This window comes from Myotis yumanensis, unplaced genomic scaffold, assembly GCF_028538775.1.
Source record: "Myotis yumanensis isolate MYYU_CA2020_CCGP unplaced genomic scaffold, mMyoYum1.0.hap1 SCAF_2, whole genome shotgun sequence".
In the NCBI taxonomy this organism is placed as follows: Eukaryota; Metazoa; Chordata; class Mammalia; order Chiroptera; family Vespertilionidae; genus Myotis; species Myotis yumanensis.
Genome location: NW_027223753.1, coordinates 25,709,255 through 25,731,737, shown reverse-complemented (window position 1 = coordinate 25,731,737; position 22,483 = coordinate 25,709,255). Strand labels below are relative to the sequence as shown.

The 22,483-nt window shown below is 43.4% G+C and overlaps 1 protein-coding gene and 1 long non-coding RNA gene across 4 annotated transcripts; one reads left to right on the top strand and one right to left on the bottom strand.

Annotated features, from left to right (window-relative positions):
* Window positions 1-1,196: 1,196 nt before the first annotated feature.
* Window positions 1,197-6,853, bottom strand: NDUFS5 (NADH:ubiquinone oxidoreductase subunit S5). Of its 2 annotated transcripts, none has more exons than XM_070404777.1 (3): window positions 6,747-6,853; window positions 5,012-5,229; window positions 1,197-1,414 (listed from the first exon to the last, which is right to left on the bottom strand). In XM_070404777.1, exons 2-3 carry the CDS (start codon window positions 5,225-5,227, stop codon window positions 1,307-1,309), a joined length of 324 nt encoding a protein of 107 aa, XP_070260878.1. In that variant the 5' UTR covers window positions 5,228-5,229; window positions 6,747-6,853; the 3' UTR covers window positions 1,197-1,306. The 2 variants fall into 2 exon arrangements, with proteins under 2 accessions (XP_070260878.1, XP_070260879.1); XM_070404778.1 differs by having other exon boundaries at window positions 6,734-6,831.
* On the top strand, window positions 6,812-22,278 carry LOC139003205 (uncharacterized). Of its 2 annotated transcripts, none has more exons than XR_011470227.1 (4): window positions 6,812-6,956; window positions 10,870-10,970; window positions 21,654-21,734; window positions 21,861-22,278. It is a non-coding gene; the product is annotated as an uncharacterized lncRNA (long non-coding RNA). The 2 variants fall into 2 exon arrangements; XR_011470226.1 differs by lacking the exon at window positions 6,812-6,956 and adding an exon at window positions 6,970-7,167.
* Window positions 22,279-22,483: the final 205 nt, after the last annotated feature.

The following is a 22,483-nucleotide window of genomic DNA, read 5'->3' as shown; positions in this document are numbered from 1 at the left end:
TGGGTTCGATTCCGGTCAAGGGCATGTACCTTGGTTGCAGGCACATCTCTAGTAGGAGGTGTGCAGGAGGCAGCTGGTCGATGTTTCTCTCTCATCGATGTTTCTAGCTCTCTATCCCTACCCCTTCCTCTCTGTAAAAAAATCAATATAAATATATTTAAAAAAAAAAAAATGTGAATGTACTTAACTCAACTGGACACTTAAACACAGTTAAGATGGCAAATATTGTTATGTATATTTTACATTAAAAATATTGGGGGAAAATGCTGCAGGATATCAAAGGTTTCAACTATATTCTCAATATATATTAACTTTATAAGATTCATACCTTCCCTTCTATAACCAGATTGTCTTTGAACAGCATGTTTCTGAAAGGGCGAGGGCTATGCCCTCCATCTTGCCTGTATCCTCCATGTTGGGGCCACGTGCGGCCTTCTTCCTGGAAGCCCAGGCCTCTGCTGGCCACGCCCGGGATTTTAAACTAACCAATGACAATCAAGGGAAGTGCGCGCCATAGATATGACCACATCCTGTGTAACAGGACCCGGCTTGCGCCTGGCCAATCGGCAGAGCACAGTCCTTTCTCCTCCCCTTACTCCGACCCCCCCCCCTATATAACCGGTCTCTGGGCGGGGTTGGCTCTCTTGGCCACTTGGCTAGCCGATGTCGGTGAGTCTAGTGGATGGAGAGCTCAAGCTAGCTTGAAATACAGATTCTTATGCTTTTGCATCGGATTGGATGGCTCCCTGATGTGGTTTCTTGGGAATCTTGAAATCTGGGAATAACAGTTTCTAAGCATGCCAATTAAAGGTACTATACCACTGGTGTAAGATAGCAAATTAAAACAATGGCTTTGCTTCTTCAAAATTGTTATTTGAATGTGGTATTTTCTTAGCCTTAACGGTAGACTTCACAGACCTTATAGTAAACACAATTGGTCTTTGCTGCCTCTTCCTCCCAGCCCAAGTCTGTGCTTTATGGAAGATAAACCAGAATCAAAGCAGTAAAGAACACTGCAACTTCTTAAGTGAGTTACCATATTTGAAGAACCTCACACACATTAAGCATTCATTAAATGCTGCTTATCATCCCCTGGATGCTCATTTTTAAGGCATAGAGGCATTTTCCCAAACTTAAAAAATAGGTTGCAATCTTATTATAGAAAAAAAGTATGATCCAAGAGAAAATAGAACAAATAGGATGAAGCAATCCTTTATTTTGAGACACTTTCACAAAGAAGTTGTCAGTACATAAGCTTTCCGGTGGAGAAGAATGAACATGGAAATCAGCCTCAGCGCTGCTCTGCTTAGGGCCTAGGCTCCTCCTCCTTGCCCATGTGGTGAGGTGGAGGTGTGTACTTCCCCTCCTTGATTAGCTTATTCCGCTGCTTCATGATGGCACTCAGGCGTTTCATCTGTCAAAGGAAAAAAGTATTTAAAACCAGGGGGAGGCCCCGGCCAGGTAACTCAGAACATTGCCCTGATACACCAAGGTTGCAGATTTGATCCCCAGTCAGGGCACAAACAAGTATCAACCAATGAATGCATAAATAAGTAGAACAACAAATCAATGTTTCTCTAAAATATAAACAAATACACAAATAAATAAAAAACTAGGGGGAGATATGCACCAGAAAGCGAGGGCTGGAGAAACGGAAGGAAAATTGATTTCATTTTCAGAGGGCCTCTGACATGAAACTTGTCTTTTAAAAACTTGAAATAATTTCTCAAGCTTTTAACAAATAAACTTCTAGTACATGTAATAATGTCTCCTTGAAATCTAATAACAAAACTTACAAGTCAAAAACCTTTAAGAGTCCTAGCTGGTTTGGCTCAGTGGATAGAGCATCAGCTTGAGACTGAAGGATCCTGGGTTTGATTACAGTCAAGGCACATGCCGGGGTTGCGGGCTGGATCCCCAGTGTGGGGTATGTAGGAGGCAGCCAATCAATGATTCTCTCTCATCACTGATGTTTCCATCTCTCTCTCCATCTGACTTCCTCTCTAAAATCAATAAAAATATATATTAAAAAACTTTTAAGAGACATAGTCATACACACTAAAAGCTTTTAAAATATTAAAGGCTATATATTCCTGACCTCTCTATGTGAAGGTGGCACTGCTGCTATTGATTGTTCGCTGGGTATGAATGAAGCAGAAATAGCCAATATAAGGTCTCTTTTTACCAAACTGAAATTAAGACCCAATAGCTACTAGTCACTGTTGAGCCTTGAGTTTTGCCTCTCAGATAGGCCATTCCTAGCAAATGTCATGCTATACAAGCCTGTGTGAAAGCATGATTCACACGGACCCTTCGAAAAAGAAAATACACTCACTAGTCATGACTGCATTATTTATCTGCTCAAAACTCAATGGCTTCCCATCTTACTGAAAGAAAAAACAAATCCTTCCTTATAATGACTTAGGAGGCCGATCTCCCTGACTTTATGTCTTAACACCTTCCTCTAGCTCTCTCTGATCCAGCTCAGGAATCCTTGCGCTTGCTGCTGCTTCTGCCAGACATACTCTCCCCTTGTTTCCACTTGGCTCACTTTCTCTAAGTCTCTGCTCAAATGTCTTGTGTTGCTGAACTCTTCTCTGACCGCTCTATTTAAAACAAACAAACAAACAACTTAGCTCCCATGACCAGGGCTTTCCATCCCTTTCCTGTTTATTTTCCCCACTGCACTCAACTCCTGACACCCTATTTTTTAACTTGTTTGTTAACTTTCTGTTCCCCTCCCCACTATATAAGCTCCATTAGGACAGGGACTTAAAAAAAAAAAAAATGTCTGGCCCTAGCTGGTCTGGCTCAGTGGATAGAGCGTTGGCCTGAGGACCAAAGGGTCACAGGTTCGATTCCAGTCAAGGGCATGTACCTTGGTTGCAGGCTCCTCCCTGGGCCCAGAGCTGGTCAGAGCTTATGCAGGAGGCAACCAATCGATGTGTTTCTCTCACATCGATGTTTCTGTCTTTCCCTCTCTCTTCCACTCTCCCTAAAAATCAATGAAAAAATATCCTGGGGTAAAGATTTTTTTAAAAAAGGCTGCCCTAGCTGGTTTGGGTCAGCCTATGGACTGAAGGGTCCCTCAATTCCAGTCAAAGGTACATGCTTGGGTTGCAGGCTCAATCCCCAATAGGGGATGTGCAGGAGGCAGCCGATCAATGATTCTCTCTCATCATTGATGTTTCTCTCTCTCCCTCTCTAAAATCAATAATAAGATATTAAAAAAATAGATTTCTTGCCCTAGCTGGTTTGGCTCAGTGGATGGAACATCGGCCTGTGGATCAAAAGGTCCCAGGTTCGACTCTGGTCACAGGCACATGCCCAGGTTGTGGGCTCGATCCCCAGTAGGGGGCGTGCAGGAGGCAGCCAATCAATGATTCTCTCATAATTGATGTTTCTATCTCTTTCTCCTTCTCCATTCTTCTCTGAAATAAATAAGAATATATTTAAGAAAAAATAGATTTCTCTATGAAAGAAATTTCCCAACAGAGGACTAGTCATGGTTGAGCTATCAGAACACCATGGATTAAATCTTCACCTGAACTAGAGCCAATAACCATTTAGTGTTGTGATATAATAAGCACAGGCTCTGGAGCCAGCATTGCCAGGCTCAAATCCCAGTTACAGCACTTACTAGCTATATGATCTTAGGCAATGGTCCTAGTTTTTCCTTGCCTCAAGTGTTTTTAATTGTATGGTGGGGGAAATAATAGTAAAGCATCTTACAAGGTTGTTGTGAGAAATAAATGCATTATTACATGCCAGGCACTTAGAAAAGGGCTTGATTCTAATTTCCTGAATCACTAGTTTCTTCACCTAGGGGGAAGTATCTAGTCATTTAGGGTAACCTCTAAAACAGTAACATATCTATTCATAAATTCACAGGATGAGGAAGTGACCTTGGGGGAACTCTTTAATAAAATTTCCAGATAAGGACATCAAGACAAACAAGTGACTTGCCTGAAGACACAAAAATAGTGGTGGCAGAACCACACCAAAACCCAGCTCTTCTAACTTCAATCCAATGTCCTTTCCACCTCACCACACTGCCTCCTCTTGATGTAAATTTTCCACAGTGAGTAAAGTCTTAATCTGAGCAAGGAATAATGCAGGCCCACGAGAAGAGAAGACATTGTGAACTAGCTGGTAGGTGGCCAAACATGACCCACTCATTGTCCTATAATATAGACTACACTATACTATTACCCACTTAATGATCAATATTCCTACAGAGATCAATACAAAATTATGACTTGATACCCTTTCATTCTTTCCAAATTTGGCTTCACTTTAACCAAATGCTAACAGATGTTAAAAGACATTTAAAATGTTGATAGATAAATTTAACTGAACATCTAAATTGTCTCCCTGAACTACAAGAAATTAAGTTATAAAAAACATTTCTATTTGTTATATCTGGAGCACAGAAATATGCAAAAAAACAGCCCACACTCAAAGATTTCTTCTTTAAGGGAGAACAGAGCTCTAAATGTGTTAGCCCTGTGTTAGCACCCCCTTTCCCTATGCATTTTTGGTTAGGCTCACCTAAAGCAATCTCATTAACACCTCCACCTTCCCCAGAGTATAAATATTTCAGAGATAGTTATATCAGGTTCAATGTAATAGACCTTCAAGGTTTTAACCCCTTCCCCAATGAGGGTTCAATGAATTTTAAGGATTTTTACCCAAAGATTTTCACAAACATCCAGGACGGGTTGATATTCTTTGCTTTATGGCCTACTACAAAAACAGAAACAGACAAAGACATTTAATTTCTAACCTGATGGCTACAGCAAGGATCGATATTAAGGAAAATCAGAGAGATGAGGAACAACAGGGCTTCCTCAGACCAGAAGTCATTTAACTTCCTTAACATGGTACCTAAACAGAGGTGTTTTACCATAAAAGTCTTGCCAATTCAACTCAATGACCAATTAAAAATACTGGAAAGTAGCCCCAAAGAAATAAGGAAGTAACTCAGCTCCCACCTCCATCACTTCCTCACCGTTTTCTGCCGAAGAAGACATTCTAATAAATCTTCATATTCTATCTTGCACTCTTTCCGTGCGCGGATACCACCAATTCCATGTGAACATTCTATCCATTCTTTTTCAAAAGCATGGCATCGAGATGGAATCCTGTGAGGCTGTTCAGCACTTTGGATTGACAGCCAGCGGTCTAAGTCAATGCCCAACTTCTTCTGTATATCAAAGAAAGGCATGGCTGAAATGGAAGGTAAAGAAAGATATAATGCCATAAAAATACAATCAAGTAAGAAATTTCTAAGAAAAATGAGGTTATGATGATAAATAGCCCTCTAGAAAGTTATTTTACACTATTCTCCCAATTTCTTCGCACCAAACTTTTTCATTAGACAGATTCTCCCAGTTTACGGTAGATGAACAATTTCTGTGCTTTCACAAAACCCAAGGGAAAGAGAACTAAAATAAAGTATAAAAATCTTCTTTATATTGATAAAGTCATGTTTATCGAAAGTTAAAAAGAGTTTTTATGTTTTTGACTTAATAATCCCAATTCTTTGAGTCAGATCTGAAAAAATAACTGAAAAGAACAAAAAAAGCATAAGCATAGAAACATTTCTTTACATATTTCTATCCAAATCAACTTAGATGACACCTTCCCTGAGAAGCCCTCCTGAAACCGGCATCCCCCTTTATGTCACCACATCAGTCTCCACTTCCCATAGGAGTACTCTGCATGCCACTATAATGGACTATTTACTTGAATGTCTCCCTTATGGAACGATGAATGCAGTAAGGGCAGGGACCAGGTAGTAGTTTGTTGAAAAAAAAAAAAAAGGTTAATTTCAAACAACTTAAATGGATAATTAAATCCAGTACCTACTTAGTAGAATATGATGATATTCAGGAAAAAAGAAAAATAAACATGGGACATACATTTTAATGTCAAATAAAGAAAAAATACAACAATAATGCCGAAGAAAAACTGTCTGCAAAAGAAGACTGGAGGAAAGCACACACACAAAACGGCAATAGTTATGTATGAATAGTAGATCCACAGGTGAATTTAATTTTTAAATTTCCTACCCATTCTTTAAGTCATCTACTAAAATAATAAATTAGTAAGGCAGTGGAATGGGGGAAAGCAGCAGCTGCAACGTTAAGTACGAGATTACAGATACACAGCGAATTGGGAGCCCAAAGGAAGGAACAAACCAGGGTTTAAGAGCTCGAAGGAGGAAGCATCAACTCCGCCCAGGAGATGTGAGGATGCCTTTTAGGAAGGGCTGAGCTTGCGCAGTGAAGGTCAGTGGGCAGAGTGCTCCAGAGGGCACAGCAGGAGTTACAGCCGCAGGTCTGGGTGTGTGTGAGGGACACTGAGGACCCAGACATGGCTGCAGCGCAATCACGTCGGGAAGAACGAAATGAGCTGAAGCGGGGTGCAGGGCCGCAATCACGCGGGGACTTGAGAGCCGAGACAAGGAGCATGGGCTTCAGGTGGCGAGCCAGAAGGCCAAAGCGTTGGCCTGGCAGATATCTCGGTTAGCCTGTAAGGAGCACCGAGAGAGGTGCGGTCTACAAGCTTCAGTGACATTGGCTGGCTGTGTGGGCCAAGGGACCTGGGGAAGCGGAAAGCACGCCCGGAGTTCGAGTGAGAGAGAACGGACACCCAGCCAGCCACGAGGAAATTGGTTAAAGAAATCTCGGAAGGAAGTTCCTTAAGTTAAACTGCCCCGCGTACACACCCGCAGGCCCTACCGTCCTGCTGCGGTGCCCTTGTTCGGCCGCTGGCTGCGGGTACCAGAAGAGCTGCAGGCGACGCGGAGAGCTGCCGCAAAGGATGCCCGCAGCGCGACGCTTGTAGCGCGACACCGGAAGTAGACCTTCCTTCCGCCGTCTGGCCCCGGAAACCATAGGAACCAAGCGTATCGATCTGCGCCTGCGCGGGTGTGCGCTTGCGTGCTGCAGGTAAGACGGTGGATAAACCGACCTTCCCTAGGGAATCGCGTTAGCGAGGGCCCAGCGGGCGGTGCGCTCCGGCTGCCTCGGGGGCTGTGCCCCGCACTCCCCCGGCAGCTTTGGTTCGTGAGTTACTTGACCGAGGCCACTCGAGAGAAAAAGTGTGTCCCCGCCGCCATTCCAGCAACGGTTAAGCTCATGGACTGTGGACCCGCGCTAGGTGGGTTAATATTCTGACTTCGCCCCTTGTGTGTGACCCTAGCAGTTTCCTAATCGCACTTAGCCTCAGTTCCTCAAATGAAAATGAAAATATTCCCCTGGCCGAGTAGCTCGATCGGTTAGAGATCGTCCTGATGAGCCAAGGTTGTGGGTTCGATCCCCAGTCAGGGCACATGAGAAGCAATCAATGCATACATAAGTGGAACAACAAATTGATGTTTCTCTTTCTCCCTTCCTTCCACTGTGTCTGATCAGTATACATTTTTTTAAAAGTTTAAAATATTACTTTAAAAGACAATAACAGTACCTATAGTTTAGGGAGGCTTTTGGAATTATACAAATTATGCGTAAAGCACGGAGGCTGTTCCTGGACGGTGGGAACCAGTCTAAGGCAATCCCAGTTTTTGATGTCTCAGCTCCTAAAGTCTGTGGATTCAGGAAGGTTGATAAAGACCATGACGCCTTCCTCTGAGACCCTCCATGGCTCCCTTTGACTACAGAGGAGCATCCAAAGTGGTGTGTGTGTGTGGGTACTGCAGGGTGTACGTAATATGATACATTAGAGTGTGGGAAGAAAATACGAGAATATTTCTGTTTCTCGAAACTTTTTTTAACAATATATTTTATTGATTTTTTACAGAGAGGAGGGGAGAGGGATAGAGAGTTGGAAACATCGATGAGAGAGAAACATCGATCAGCTGCCTCCTGCACACTCTCTACTGAGGATGTGCCTGCAACCCAGGTACATGCCCTTGACCTGAATCGAACCCGGGACCCTTCAGTCCACAGGCCGACGCTCTATCCACTGAGCCAAACCGGCTAGGGCTGTTTATCAAAACTTTTTAAAAATCTGTATCTTTTTGCTTTTGGGTTTTGTTTTTAATCTTCACCTGAGGACATTTTTCCATTGATTTTTTAGAGATCGAGGAAGGGAGGGAGAGAGAGAATCATTGATGTGAGAGAGACACATCGATTGCCGCAAAGGCCAGACAGGGGATGGGAATGAAGGTATGTGCCCTTGGCTGGAAATCGAACCCATGACCAAAATCGAACCCATGACCGTCTGGTCTGAGGGCCGCAGCTCTAAGCACTGAGCCAAACCAGCCAGAGCTAAAATTTCTGTGTTGCGTGTGTGTGTAAATGTTTTTATTTTGTTTTGTTTTGTTTGTTTTTAAAGTACATAACATCACTGTAGTGATACACATAAATAACTTGCAATTAAATATTTATTTGCGGTTTGGGCTGAAAATGTATTTTCCTTTTAAGTGATGTGCTCTCAAAAACATTTAGCCTGGCTAGTGTGGGTCAGTGTTTGAATGTCGACCCAGGAACTGGGAGGTTATGGTTAGATTCCAGGTCAGGGCACATGCCAGAGTTGCCGGCTCGATCCCCAGTACGGGTTGTGCAGGAAGCAGCCTATCCATGATTCTCTCTCATTAGTGATGTTTCTATCTCTCACCCTTTTTTTAAAGTTTAAAATAAAAACTTAAGTCATTTACTAAATAATAACGTGCCAGGCACTGGAATGGGGAAAAGCAGCAGCTGCAATCAATAAAAACATATTTAAAAAATAAAAAAACATTTAGCCAAGTCCAGCATTCCAACCTTCCAAGCCTCTGTCCAAAATCCCCTGCCTAATGTTCCAACCAAGAGCTTGTTTCAATGTATTTCAGGAAAAGTCCTGCCACCCAAGTCTTTAATTTTTTTTTTTATCCTTTCACCATTTCCATCCCATCTCCATTTTTGCATGCCAGATTCCTGATCTATTTCAGGACTTTTGCAAAGGTTTTATTCCCCCGAGGGAATTAAATGCCCCTAAGCCCCAGATCACCCACTCTGGAGATAATCCCTAAGGTCCCAGAATTTGCTGGTTTTATTCAAGCACTAGAGGCCTGGTGCACGGATTCATGCACCGGTGGGGTTCCTCGGTCTGGCCTGCACTCTCTCAAAATTCAGGACCCTCAGGGGATGTCAAATAGATGGTTTCGGCCCAATCCCCACAGGCCCGATCCAGACAGGAGGGAGCCAGATCCCCACAGGCCTGATCCCAGCAGGCCCTATCCCTGCAAGCCTGATCCAGACAAGAAGGAGCCTGATCCTGTGTTCAGTGTCTGTCCCCTGGTGGTCAGTGCGCATGATAGCAACTGGTCGTCCAGTCATCTGGTCGTTCGGTCGCTTAGGCTTTTATATATATAGAAGATTCCAATTCTTCCTTCCCCCCATCAGATTAGAGTTTTAGTTCAATTAGAATTTCCTGAGCACCTAACACATGCCCAGCAAATGCTGGGGGCTTAGGGAACTCTTAACTCATGGCCCTTGCTCACAAAATACCAGAGCTCACAAGGTATTGTTCACCACCACCCTTTGCATTTCTTCCACTTTTTTATTGGAAACTGAAGTTGTATTTTGTCTTTTCCTCATCTTTCATCCAATATTTAATTACTGCCCACATTCTCTCAAATATTCCTTCCACAGGTTTCTGTTTTTTCCTTTCTGCCTCCCAGCTCCTCACTTCACTTTTTCCCTGACTAATCTTCCTAAAATACTAACTTCATTGTATCACTCCTTAGATACCAGGCAGGATAGATAAGTACAAAGATAGGCAACACAGATGCCTCTAAGGTCAAACAGAGCTCACCCTGAAAACAAAAGTACCATGATAAATGGCAACTGGTACTTGGCCTCAATTTGACTAATGGGAAGGAGTGGTGGGGAATAAGACAAACGGGGGGGCATATGTCTGTCCTATCTAAAGGCAGCAGCAACTATTCAGTTCTATCCTATTACTGTTGAGAGAACCAGGGCCCCAAATAGTCAAATCTTGATGTTTTTCAAGAAAAGCCAGAAATCTTTTTTTTTTAATCTTTAATTTTTTTATTGGTTAAGGTATTACAAATGTGTCCTCATCCCCCATTAACCCCCAACCCCTCCCCCCCCTCATGCTCTCATCCCCCTGTTGTCCATGTCCATTGGTTTGGCTTATATGTATGCATACAAGTCCTTTGGTTGATCTTACCCCCACCTTCCCCTACTTTCCCTCTGGGAATTGACAGTCTGATCGCTGCTTCTCTGTCTCTGGATCTGTCCCTGTTCATCAGTCTATGTTGTTCTCTATATTCCACAAATGAGTGAGATCATGTGGTATTTATCCTTCTCTGACTAAAAGCCAGAAATCTTAAATGTGAAACCTCGCATTTAAAAAATTTGGGGCAACTAATTTTTCAAAAAGTGCTGGCCAAACAAAACCCACATTGGAAATGGCCTTCATGCTGCCCAGTTTCAGCTCTTGGTCAGAGGGGAAAATGGAGGTTCAAAACAATTTACTTTGAACTGTGATGGCTTTTACATCCAGGCTTGCTCCCTTCTTACTCTTGTTTGGGTTGCTTTTCTAAAACTCAAATCTGATCACTCAAAAAGCACTTTTTGAGCTTTTATCGCATGCCATGGCCCTTGTTGAGCTCTGGGGATGAAGACACAGAATGCTGTGGCAAGTGATAAAACAAAGATGAACAAAACAAGGGAGAATGCAAAGGAGGAAGTCATTCATACTGATTGGGCTGTGTTTGAGATATCAGTGTATTCAAGAAAAGGTCCAGAGTCACTGGTTTTGGCATCAAGACCCTTCATGATCTGATTATGTCCCATTTCTAAGTTCTCAGATCCCATTCTTACCAGCCCCTATTCAACCTCCTTGTGTTCTCAGCCATCCAGAATTGCTCTCATGCTTCCAAACCTTTGGAGCAGGTTCTGCTGGAATGATTCCATCCGCTCACTGCCACCTCCCCGCTGTCTCCCATCTCCCAGGTAAATTCCTAATCCATCCAGATTGTATACCATGCAATTTCCTGATAAAGGATTTCCAAATTCCTCAAGCCTTTCTTGAGGTCCCAATAGCCCTGTAAGCTTCTATTATAGACATTGCTAACTTCTGATATGCCAACCACGCCCCCACACAAACACACATACACACACACAAGGGACCATGCACACAGCCTTGCCAGCTCGGGTGTGAAAGATGGCAGTGACAGGTCTTCCTCTACTGCAAATATTGGAAAACTACAATCCCCAGAAACCCCACACCAGAACTGAGCCTGCGCTGTTGCTGCAGTACCACGGGGCTGCTTGGATATTGTGCATACGTCACAAGCGATGTAACTCAATATTAGGGGTTCCATGTTGCCTCTTTCTATTCCTAACCACTCCCAACCCCCATTTACCTTCTCATCGCCTTGTTTTGTGGATCCTTTGCCTCGTGGAAGTGTGATATTACAATGAAATTAAAGCACTTTATGCTCAATGGCAAGTCTGAACTGTTGCTTTCTCCATTCTATACTCGGGAAACCTAGGCTTGAGACTGGAAGGAACACAACTGGGCATTCACCGATGGGCGTTCGTCACCACAATCTGTTTTTCCCCAACACAACCTCATTCCTATCTTTCAAGGCGAAAAAGATGTCTCGATGACCTAATTTAAGGACCTCATTCCCACCTCTGAAACTAGCCTCAGCTGCTGCATGAGCACACGCCATAGCTAAAGTCCCCTAAGTCTCCATTCACAGGATCTCTGCCCTTGACCTGCAGGATTTCCGATGTCTACATGCCTCTTAGTCATAACCCAAGAAAAGCTTTAATACTATCCTCCTACTGATAGGCCAGCGGTTTTCAACCTGTGGGTCGCGACCCCTTTGGGGGTCGAACGACCCTTTCACAGAGGTCGCCTAAGACCATCAGAAAACACATATATAATTACACTAGAGGCCCGGTGCACAAAAATTTGTGCACTCGGGGGAGGGGAGAAGGGGGGTCCCCCCCAGCCCAGCCTGTGCTCTCTCACAGTCTGGGACCCCTCGGGAGATAACGACCTGCTGGCTTAGGCCTGCTCCCGGGTGGCAGAGGGCATGCCCAATCCCTAGGTGCAGCCCCTGGTCAGGCTCAGAACAGGGCCGATTGGGGAGTTGGGGTGCTGCCCCCTGTCATGCACAGAGCAGGGCGGATCGGGAGGTTGCAATGCCACCCTCAGTCACACTCAGGGTAGGGCCGATTGGGGGGTTGGGGCACCGCCCCCTGTCACACTCAAGGCAGGGTCGATGGGGAGGTTGTGGCGCCACCCCCTGTCACGCACAGAGCAGGGCGGATCAGGGGGTTGGGGCGCTGCACCCTGTCACTCACAGAGCAGGGCCGATCAGGGGGGTTGGGGCTCCATACACTGTCACGCACAGAGCAGGGCGAATCAGGGGGTTGGGGCACTGCACCCTGTCACACTCAGGGCAGGGCCAATGGGGAGGTTATGGCTCTATCCTGTCACACACAGAGCAGGGCCCATGGGGGGGTGGTTGGGGCGTTGCACCCTGTCCCACACAGAGCAGGGCCGATCAGGGTGTTGGGGTGCCGCTACTTTCACACTCAGGGCAGGGCCCGTGGGGGGGCGGGGCTTGGGGCACCGCACCCTGTCAAACACAGAGCCGCAGGGCGATCAGGGAGGTTGTGGCCCCGCCCCCTGTCACACACAGAGCCGCAGGGCGATCAGGGGTTTGGGCGCTGCCCCGTCACACTGATCCTGGTGCCGGGAGGCCTCGCGGCTCCACTGATCCAGTGCCGGGAGGCATTTACCCTTTTACTATATAGAATAGAGGCTTGGTGCACGGGTGGGGGCCGGCTGGTTTGCCCTGAAGGGTGTCCTGGATCAGGGTGGGGGTCCCCACTGGGGTGCCTGCCAGGCTGGCTGAGGGGCTGAGGGCCGTTTTCTGGCTGGCGGGTGACTGAAGCTCCCAACCGATCCTTTTTTCTTTTCTTTTTTTTTTTATTCTGGGCCAGCTTTAGCTCTGAGGCCTCAGCTGCTGAAAAATTTGATACAATGTTGCGGTCAGGCTGGCTGAAGCCTGGCTGACTGAAAGCCGGTTTCTGGGGTTTTGTTTAGCTTCTATATTTGCAACATAGTTGCTTAGAGTTGCAGCTGAGAGGCCGGCAAGTTAGGCGGGGAAGGTTGGAGTTCGCCATCACTGAAGCAAGCAAGCCTCCCTGTTCGCTTCAGTGCATGGCTGCCGGCCGCCATCTTGGCTGACAGTTCATTTGCATAAGGATATGCTGATTAGCCAATGGGAAGGGTAGTGGTCGTACGCTAATTACCATGTTTCTCTTTTATTAGTGTAGATATTGTTTTTGTGATTAATCACTATGCTTTAATTATGTTCAATTTGTAACAATGAAAATACATCCTGCATATAAGATATTTACATTATGATTCATAACAGTAGCAAAATTAGTTATGAAGTAGCAGTGAAAATAATTTTATGGTTGGGGGTTACCACAACATGAGGAACTGTATTAAAGGGTCGTGGCATTAGGAAGGTTGAGAACCACTGTGATAGGCCATCTATAATTTAACACGTTGGGAACTTTAGGCCTGCATCTGAAACCACTGCCACCCAGATTTGAATAAACTGGGTAGCCTGTGGATCCCAGCACATTTGGGGAAAACAGTGAGTTTGGAAACTTATCCCCACCCCTATCCCCAAGACTAGAGGAACAGTAAGGTACAGGCAACAAAGCCAATAATAAGCAAAGTCTGAAAAAGAAAGTAATGGGTCCTAAGGACTGGACTGTAATGAAAACCAGAATAGTCATTTAAACTACAGTAAGAATGTGCCATTTGGGGATAGAGAAAATATCGAGTTTAAGATGCAACAGGACCAGGAACCTCTGAAACAAAGGAGGAAGGCTGTGCCAGGCTCATGGTGGTAGCGGTACCTAGATGTTGGTAAACATTCCATTCCTATAATGTTTGGCTCATTCTGGTCTGAGGATCTGCCTCTTGACTTTAATTAGGCTCCCTAAGTGGTAGGATTTCATGAAGAAAACAGAGTTAAGGCCAATAGTAGACCAAACACAGTTAAGGTCTACTGCACCTGACATATTTCTCATCATAACTTAACACAGTGGACTCTGGTTTTATAGACAAACTAGGGGCCCAGTGCACAAATTCATGCACCTTGAAAGGAACTGTAGGCTGCGAAGCTGCAGTGGGCACAGAGGCGGGTCTCGGCCCATACTCCATGCCCCTGCCCGGCTCCTCCTGCTGCAGCCCCCGGTTCTCTGCCAGCCAGCAGCCCCACTCCCGCCACTGCTGCTCCCACACACTGATGGCACCAGCCCCGCTCACACTACTGATGGCCCGGAGTGATTAGGGCTGGTGCTAGGCGACGGCAGCAGGTGTGAGTGCCAGGCAAGACCACAACACACGCTAGCAAAGAATTTTCAGTAACCACCAGAGAATCGCACCGATGACAGCAACCGGTGCCCTGCCTTGGCCTGGCAGCCCCACTCACCTACTCCACCATCCCACCATAGCCAATGCCCGCACTCTGCCACCTGCTGCTGACGCCTGCCATGTTCCACGCGTGCCCCCTGGTGGTCAGTGCATGTCACAGAAACTGGTTGTTTGGCTGTTCAGTCTATTTGCATATTAGGGTTTTATATATATAGATAGAGCCTTATTAGCAAGCCAGCCTTCCTGAGTACAGATCAGGGTAAACTACCTGGAGGGGTCCTGCCAGTGCAGCTGAGTAGCCTTCCTCAGGAAACACCCTGCTGTCTCTCTGGATGCACAGACACTTAATCAAAGCAAGTTTTATCACACTTCTGCCCATAGACCGTGAACTTCTCTAGGGTAAGGTTGCATCTCTTACCCTGGCTGCAGAGACACAACTGCAGAAGGCTTAAAGTTACTTGATCTGAGAGTTAAGGGAGTTTCAGGTAGTACACTGATGACTGGAACAGCGGTATAATTCATTTAGTCACTCATCATCTAGGAACCAAGAATAGAGAGATAATAGCTCAAGGTGCTACTAAGAGTTCAGTATAGAGGAAGAGTTTACCAAGTACACACATAAATGCATTATATAGTTTTAGAAAGGCATAAAAGGAAGTACACCTTCTCAGGAAGGTCTTCCTTACAATCCAATTTATCATTCTTTTTTTATAATTCTTCATTGTTGTATTACATATGTCCCCCTTCATCCCCCATTGAACCCCTCCAGCCTGCCTCTGCCCCTGCTCTTTTCTTCACTTGCCAATCATAGATTTACTTGTTTACAGTTTGCCTATCTTGCTTTATAAGAATGTAAGTACCACCCTAACTGGTTTGGCTCAGTGGATAGAGCGTTGGCCTGCGGACTGAAGGGTCCCAGGTTCGATTCCGGTCAGGGGCATGTACCTTGGTTGTGGGCACATCCCCAGTGGGGGAGTGTGCAGGAGGCAGCTAATGGATGTTTCTCTCTCATCAATGTTTCTAACTCTCAATCCCTCTCCCTTCCTCTCTGTAAAAAATCAATAATAAAATATATTTTTTTAAAAAAAGAAGAAGAATGTAAGTACCACAAGAGCAGGGACCTTATAGTCCTAGAGCCCAGAACAGTACTTGGCAAATAGTAGGTGCACAGTAAACATTTATCAAATTAACTAGAGGCCCGGTGCATGAAAATTTATGCACTGGAGGGGGGATCCCTCAGCCCAGCCTACCCCCTCTCACAGTCCGGGAGCCCTCAGGGGCGTGCAGGAGGCAGCCGATCAATGATTCTCTCTTATTGATGTTTCTATCTCCCTCTCCCTTTCTCTCTGAAATCAATAAAAATGTTTTAAAAAAAATACTGGGGCAAACCCTCTAAACAGATTAAAAAAAAAAAAATCTTTCAAAGTATGCTCAGGGAAGAGGGAACATGAGAATAGAAAAATTCTTCAAGGGCCATTCTCAGACAGGCAAAGCCTGAGCTACATTTAAATATTCTTCCCAAGGAATGTCCAGGTCTTACCTCTGACTGGACAAAGAGGCTCTTAATTGGTCAACTCCTCTCCAGTTTGGTATTTGCCCTTCTGTCCTGTACTTACCCTGAATTAATTTCCCCCAAACTCTTCAGATTCCCACAGAATAAGAGCAAACTCCTAGTAGTCGGTGTCCTTCATTATCTTGTCTCTACCACCTAGCTTCACACTCTCTTCCTAGGATCTACATGAGTTTTCTACTCTGGCTAAACAAGAGTGTTGTGCCTGCCCTAACCAGTTTGGCTCAGTGGATAGAGTGTTGGACTGCAGACTGAAGGGTCCCAGGTTCGATTCCGGTCAAGGGCATGTACCTTGGTTGCGGGCACATCCCCAGTAGGAAGTGTGCAGGAGGCAGCTGATGGATGTTTCTCTCTCATCGATGTTTCTAACTCTCTATCCCTCTCCCTTCCACTCTGTAAAAAAAAAAAAAAAAAAAAAAAAGAAAAAAATACATTTTTTAAAAAGTGTTGTGCCTGCACACCATCATTTGCTCATTTAAAATCCCAATTACTGCTTTGCCTGAACCCTAATCATTCTTTGAAACCTTACTCCAACTCTACCTTCCCAAATAAGCCTACTTAAACCATCTCTCTCCCTTGGCCCACTATCTGTACCATTCATGCAACACTTAGCAACTTTTATCTTGCCTGCTTTTATACCTCAGTAGACTGAACTCACTTTTTAGGAGTGAAAATCCAACTGACTAAATATTTATATTACTTCCAAGTCAGGTACTGGGGATATAAGACATAGGATTACTTACAGAACTTATCCGGCTTTTAAAATTCAAATACCTGTCCTCCACAATTAAAGAATCCAGAAGACATCAGCGATGCTTGCCAATATTAACGTCTTTCCCAACTTTTCTCCCATTAACACAAAGGCATATTGAGTATCAAGCTGGGCTAATAGCCTTTACTGACAAAGCTCTGATAAGCAAAAAAGTACATAGGAAATTTCATATGTAGAAATTGAGCATTAGGAAATTTCAATCAACCTACTGCTAAAAAGCAGCTGAAATGGAAAAATAATTTTCTTGCCCTAGCCAGTTTGGCTCAGTGGATAGGAGCATCAGCCCATGGACTGAAGGGTCCCAGGTTTGATTTCTGGTCAGAGGCACATACCGAGGTTGCAGGCTTAATACCCTGGCTCTGGTCAGGGCATGTGTGAGAGGCAATTGATGTGTCTCTCTCACATCCATGTTTCTGTTTCTCCTCCTCCCTCCCATGCTCTCTAAAAAATCAATGGAAAAATATCCTCAGATGAGGATTAAAATAATAATTTTCTTAAAAGCATAAAAAGGCTAAATAGGTAATGGGGAATTACTGAGCCACAATCCAAATAAGAACCCAGACAACCTAGAATTCAAAGCTGCTCTTTCCTTTAAGGCATTTACCAATCTGGAAGAAGTCTGAGCTGCACTTTCAGAAGCCTCATGGACTGTAGGGGACAAAAATAAAAACCTAAGGCCAACTAAAGGCAGGAACTCCCACCACAGACACCTTAAGCCGGCATTCCAAAGTATTACACTTTCAAGATACATGTGAAATAAAAGTAATCCTTCCTCAAGAAAAGGAAGAATCACCAGAAAAGCAGCTAAGTGAAATGGAGGCATGCAATTTGTCAGGAAAAGTATTGGAATAAGGGTCATACAGTTCATAAACCGGATGGATGAAAAAATCAACAACTTATGTAAGAATCAAGAAGAAATAGTGATATAGCTGTAATAAAAATACCATGGAGCCCTAGCCGGTTTGGTTCAGTGGATAGTGTTGGCCTGCGAACTGAAAGGTCCCAGGGCACATGCCTGGGTTGTTGGCTCAATCCCCAGTGGGGGACTTGCAGGAGGCAGCCGATCCATGATTCTCTCTCATCATGGATGTTTCTATCTCTCTCTCCCTCTTCCTTCCTCTCTGAAATGAATAAAAATATATTTTAAAAAAATACCATGGAAAGTTTCAACAGTAGACTAGGAGAAGCTGAGGACCGAATTAGTGAATTAGAAGACAGGGAAGCAAAACACAGCCAAACTGAACTGCAATTGAAGAAAAAAAATTAAAAGACAGGAGGAGAGCTAAGGGAGCTTTGGGACATGAAATGAAGCAACATACGAATAATAGGTGTGCCAGAACAACAGGAAGAGGAACAAGAGTTAGAAAACCTATTTGAAGAAATACTGTCAGAAAACTTCCCTGGTGTAGGGAAAGAAAAAATTCACACAAGCACAGAGAGTCTCAAACAAGATGAACCTGTAAAGACCCACACTAAGACATGTTGTAATTACAATGGCAAACGTTCAGGACAAAGACAGAATCTTAAAGGCTGCAATAGAGAGAGACAAAGTTATATACAGGGATCTCCCATTAGATTATCAAATGATTTCCCAACAGAAACACATCAGGCCAGAAAGGAATGGAAGGAAATTTACAAAGTGATGCAAAGCAAGGGACTGAATCCAAGAATACTCTATCCAGCAAGGCTATCATTCAAATTTAAAGGGGAAATAAGGAGCTTCACAGACTATAAAAGGCTAAGGGATTTTATCACTAAGCCAGCAATGTAAGAAATGCTAAAGGGACTGGTGTAAAAAGAAGAAATAATAAGAGAAGAAGGAACACAGGCATAAATAATAAACATGGCTACAAACAAGTACCTATCAGTAATAACTTTAAACATAAACGCACTAAATGCTCCAATAAAAAGACATCAAGTGGTTGAAGGGATAAATAAGCATGACCCATATATATGCTGTCTATAAGAGATCCACCTCAGAACAAGGACTCACACAGACTAAAAGTGAAGGGATGAAAAAACATCTTTTAGCCGAACCGGTTTGGCTCAGTGGATAGAGCCTTGGCCTGCGGACTGAAGGGTCCCGGGTTTGATTCCGGTCGGGGGCATGTGCCTTGGTTGCGGGCACATCCCCACTGGGGGGTGTGCAGGAGGCAGCTGATCGCTCTCTCTCATTGATGTTTCTGGCTCTCTGTCCCTCTCCCTTCTTCTCTGTAAAAAATCAATTAAAAAAAGAAAAAAGAAAAAACATCTTTTAGGCAAATGGAAATGAAAAAAAAAGCTGGGGTAGCAAAACTTACTAGATGTACCAGTCAATAATGCGGATTTTTTTTAATAGATGGAGTTACACATATGTTGACATATATGTGACTTGATATGTATGCTATTTTGTTGTATTGACAGCAGGCTTCAAAACTTCATATGTCAAATTTGCTGAAGGTGTTAACATAGATATTTTTATGCTTAAAAATGTCAAATTTCATGCCAAAAAAGCATTTGTGGGAAGTTTTAATTCATTACTTTATTTTGAAGAAAAGTGCTGCTGAAAGTTATTGTATACTTCGGGAAGCTTATGGTGAATATACTCCATCTCAAGAAACTTGTGAACGCTGGTTTAAGTGCTTTAAAAGTGATGCTTTCGATGTGAAAGACAAAGGATGTCCAGGCCAACCAAGAAAGTGTGAAGACCAACAATTACAAGCATTATTAGATGAAGATTCGTCTCAAACTCAAAAACAACTTGCAGGAAGATTAAACGTTGCTCAGCAAACAATTTCTGATCGTTTACAAGCAATGGGAGAGATTTTAAAGGGAGGAAAATGGGTGCCACATCAACTGAATGAAAAACAAATGGAAAAACGAAAAGTCATCAATAAAATGTTTCAATGGCACGAAAGAAAGTCTTTTTTGCATTGAATTGTAACTGGCGATGAAAAGTGGATTTATTTTGAGAATCCCAAATGCACAAAATCATGGGTTGATCCAGGTCAACCATCAACATCGACTGCAAGGCCAAATCAATTCAGAAAGAAGACAATGCTCTGCATTTGGTGGGATCAGGAAAGTGTGGTGTATTATGAGCTTCTAAAACCAGGTGAAACTGTTAATACTGATCACTACCAACAACAAAAAATCAATTTGAACCACACTTTGATCGTGAAACGATCAAATGTGCCATTTGAATGTGCCATTAGACATAGCAAAGTAATTTTACTTCATGATGACGCACCATCACACACTTCAAAACCAGTTAAAGACACGTTAAACGATCTTGCCTGGGAAGTATTAACCCACCCACCGTATTCACCAGACCTTGCTCCTTCAGATTGCCACTTGTTCCAATTGATGAGACATGCACTTTCTGAGCAGCACTTCAAAATGTATGAAGTGGAAAATTTGGTCTCTGAATGGTTTGCCTCAAAACAAGAAAAGTTCTATAGGGACCGTATCCACAAATTACCTGAAATATGTAACTAGCAATGGACATTACTTTGAATAAAACGCTTTTGATGTTTTTCTTGAAATTATTGTTTTGATTACAAAATCCGCATTATTAACCGGTACACCTAGTATATCTGACAAAATAAACCTCAAAGTGAAGGCTATAAGAGATAAGGAAGGCCACTTTATAATACTAAAGGGATTGATACAACAAGAGGCTATAACCCTGGTAAACAGATATGCACCCAATGCAGTAGCACCAAATACATAAAAAAAACTCCTGGAAGATATCAACGGAGAGATCTACAGCAATACAATCATAGTAGGGGACTTTTAATACACCACTGACATCACTGGATAAATCCTCTAGAAAAAAAATCCAGCAAAGCAGCAGCAATCCTAAATGACTCACTAGATCAGATGGACTTAATTGACATCTTCAGAACATTTCACCCTAAAGCCACGGAATATACGTTCTTCTCAAGTGCACATAGGACATTTTCAAAAATAGACCACAGCCGTAACCGGTTTGGCTCAGTGGATAGAGCGTCGGCCTGTGGACTGAAAGGTCCCAGGTTCGATTCTGGTCAAGGGCATGTACCTTGGTTGTGGGCACATCCCCAGTAGGGGGTGTGCAGGAGGCAGCTAATTGATGTTTCTCTCTCATCGATGTTTCTAACTCTCTATCCCTCTCCCTTCCTCTCTGTAAAAAAAAAAATCAATAAAATATATTTTTTTAAAAAAGACCACATATTGGGTCACAAGCAGTCTCCCCAAATTCAAGATTGAAATCATATCATGCATCTTCTCAGACCACAATAGCATAATATTAGAAATAAGCTACAATAAAAACAATCTAAAAAATTCAAACACTTCGAAGCTGAATAGCATGTTATTAAACAATGATTGGGTTACCAAAGAGATCAAAAAAGAAATTAAAAACATCCTGGAAACTAATGACAATAAAAACACACAATCCAAAATCTATGGGACACAATGAAAGCAGTCCTGGGAGGGAAGTTTATAGCTCAAAAAAACAAGAGGGAAGGTAGGAGAGGATGGGGGTAAAGGCAAGAGATCAACCAAAGGACTTATATGCACACATATAAGCCTAACCAATGGACACAGACACCAGGGGGGTGAGGGCATGAGTGGGGGGGGGGGTGAGGGGGGTGAGAGGACAATGGGGGGGGGGGCGTAAGGACACATATGTAATACCTTAATAAAGAAGAAGAAAAAAGTAAACCTTCCTCACATAGACTGGATACTTGGTTGTGTGCCATCTGGATGACCCAGGGAACCTCCAGCCTTCAATCTGAATTAAGAAAGTTTGGGACAATTCCCAGCCACAGGCAACAATAAATCCCTCTTAGAGGTTAAGTATGTCATCCTTGCACTGTTTATTTCTACAAATAACTTTTCAAATATACTGTCCAGCTTACAGATAACCTGGCATGAAAAGAGAAAAGGCACTATAAACGACAATCAGTAAAAACAACAGACCCATGAAGACTTCAGGTATTAAAATTTTAGACAAAGTTATCACACCCTCCCTGCAATGAAGTGCTAATTATTTACAAGTGTGGATTGGGGTGCTTAGCTAGAGCTCTTTCCCTAAGTAAACTTGTTCCTTTCTTCCTGAAGGTGTCAACCTTATCCAAGATCCAGTTTAACTGCAGCTATAGAAGGCTGCAACTGTTCTCAGAAGCTGTTTTCAAGCAATCACCACGACAGCAAAGAAGTCAGTTCTTAAGAACAATATTTAATCAACTCTCTTTAAACTCATGCTATGTTCTGATACACATGTTCTCATAACCCACTTTTGTATCTAAAATTTCAAAATTAAATATGCCAAAGATAAAATAACTAGTCATTCTAAGCCTTTCCCCCTCTAATAGTATACTCCCTGTCCCCATCCTTTAGAATCATTGCTCTAAGTTCATTACTTTTTCTATAACTCACTTTGGCAGTCAATTTTCATTTGTAGAAAGAGGCTTTTTTCATCACACTTCAAACTGATGTGTAACTCCCCTAGGAATGATAAATTAGGACGTATCCATGACACGTGGTGCTTGTCGTTTGTGAGCTTTTCAAATGCATATCAATACTACAGTGCAGGGGCTCACAAACCTTTCTGTAAAGGGCCAGAGAGTATTTTCAACTCTGTGGCCCATACTGTCTGTCTCTGCAGTTGCAGTGTGAAAGCAGCCAGATGCAAATGAATAGGTGTGGCAGTGTTCAAATAAAACTTTATTTACAAAAACAGG

Coding starts and splice junctions, on each gene's coding strand:
- NDUFS5 (XM_070404777.1), bottom strand. CDS start 5,227: ATGCCTTTCTTTGATATACAGAAGAAGTTGGGCATTGACTTAGACCGC. Junction 1,415..5,011: donor GTCTTCTTCGGCAGAAAACG/GTGAGGAAGTGA, acceptor TTCCTTTGACAG/ATGAAACGCCTGAGTGCCAT.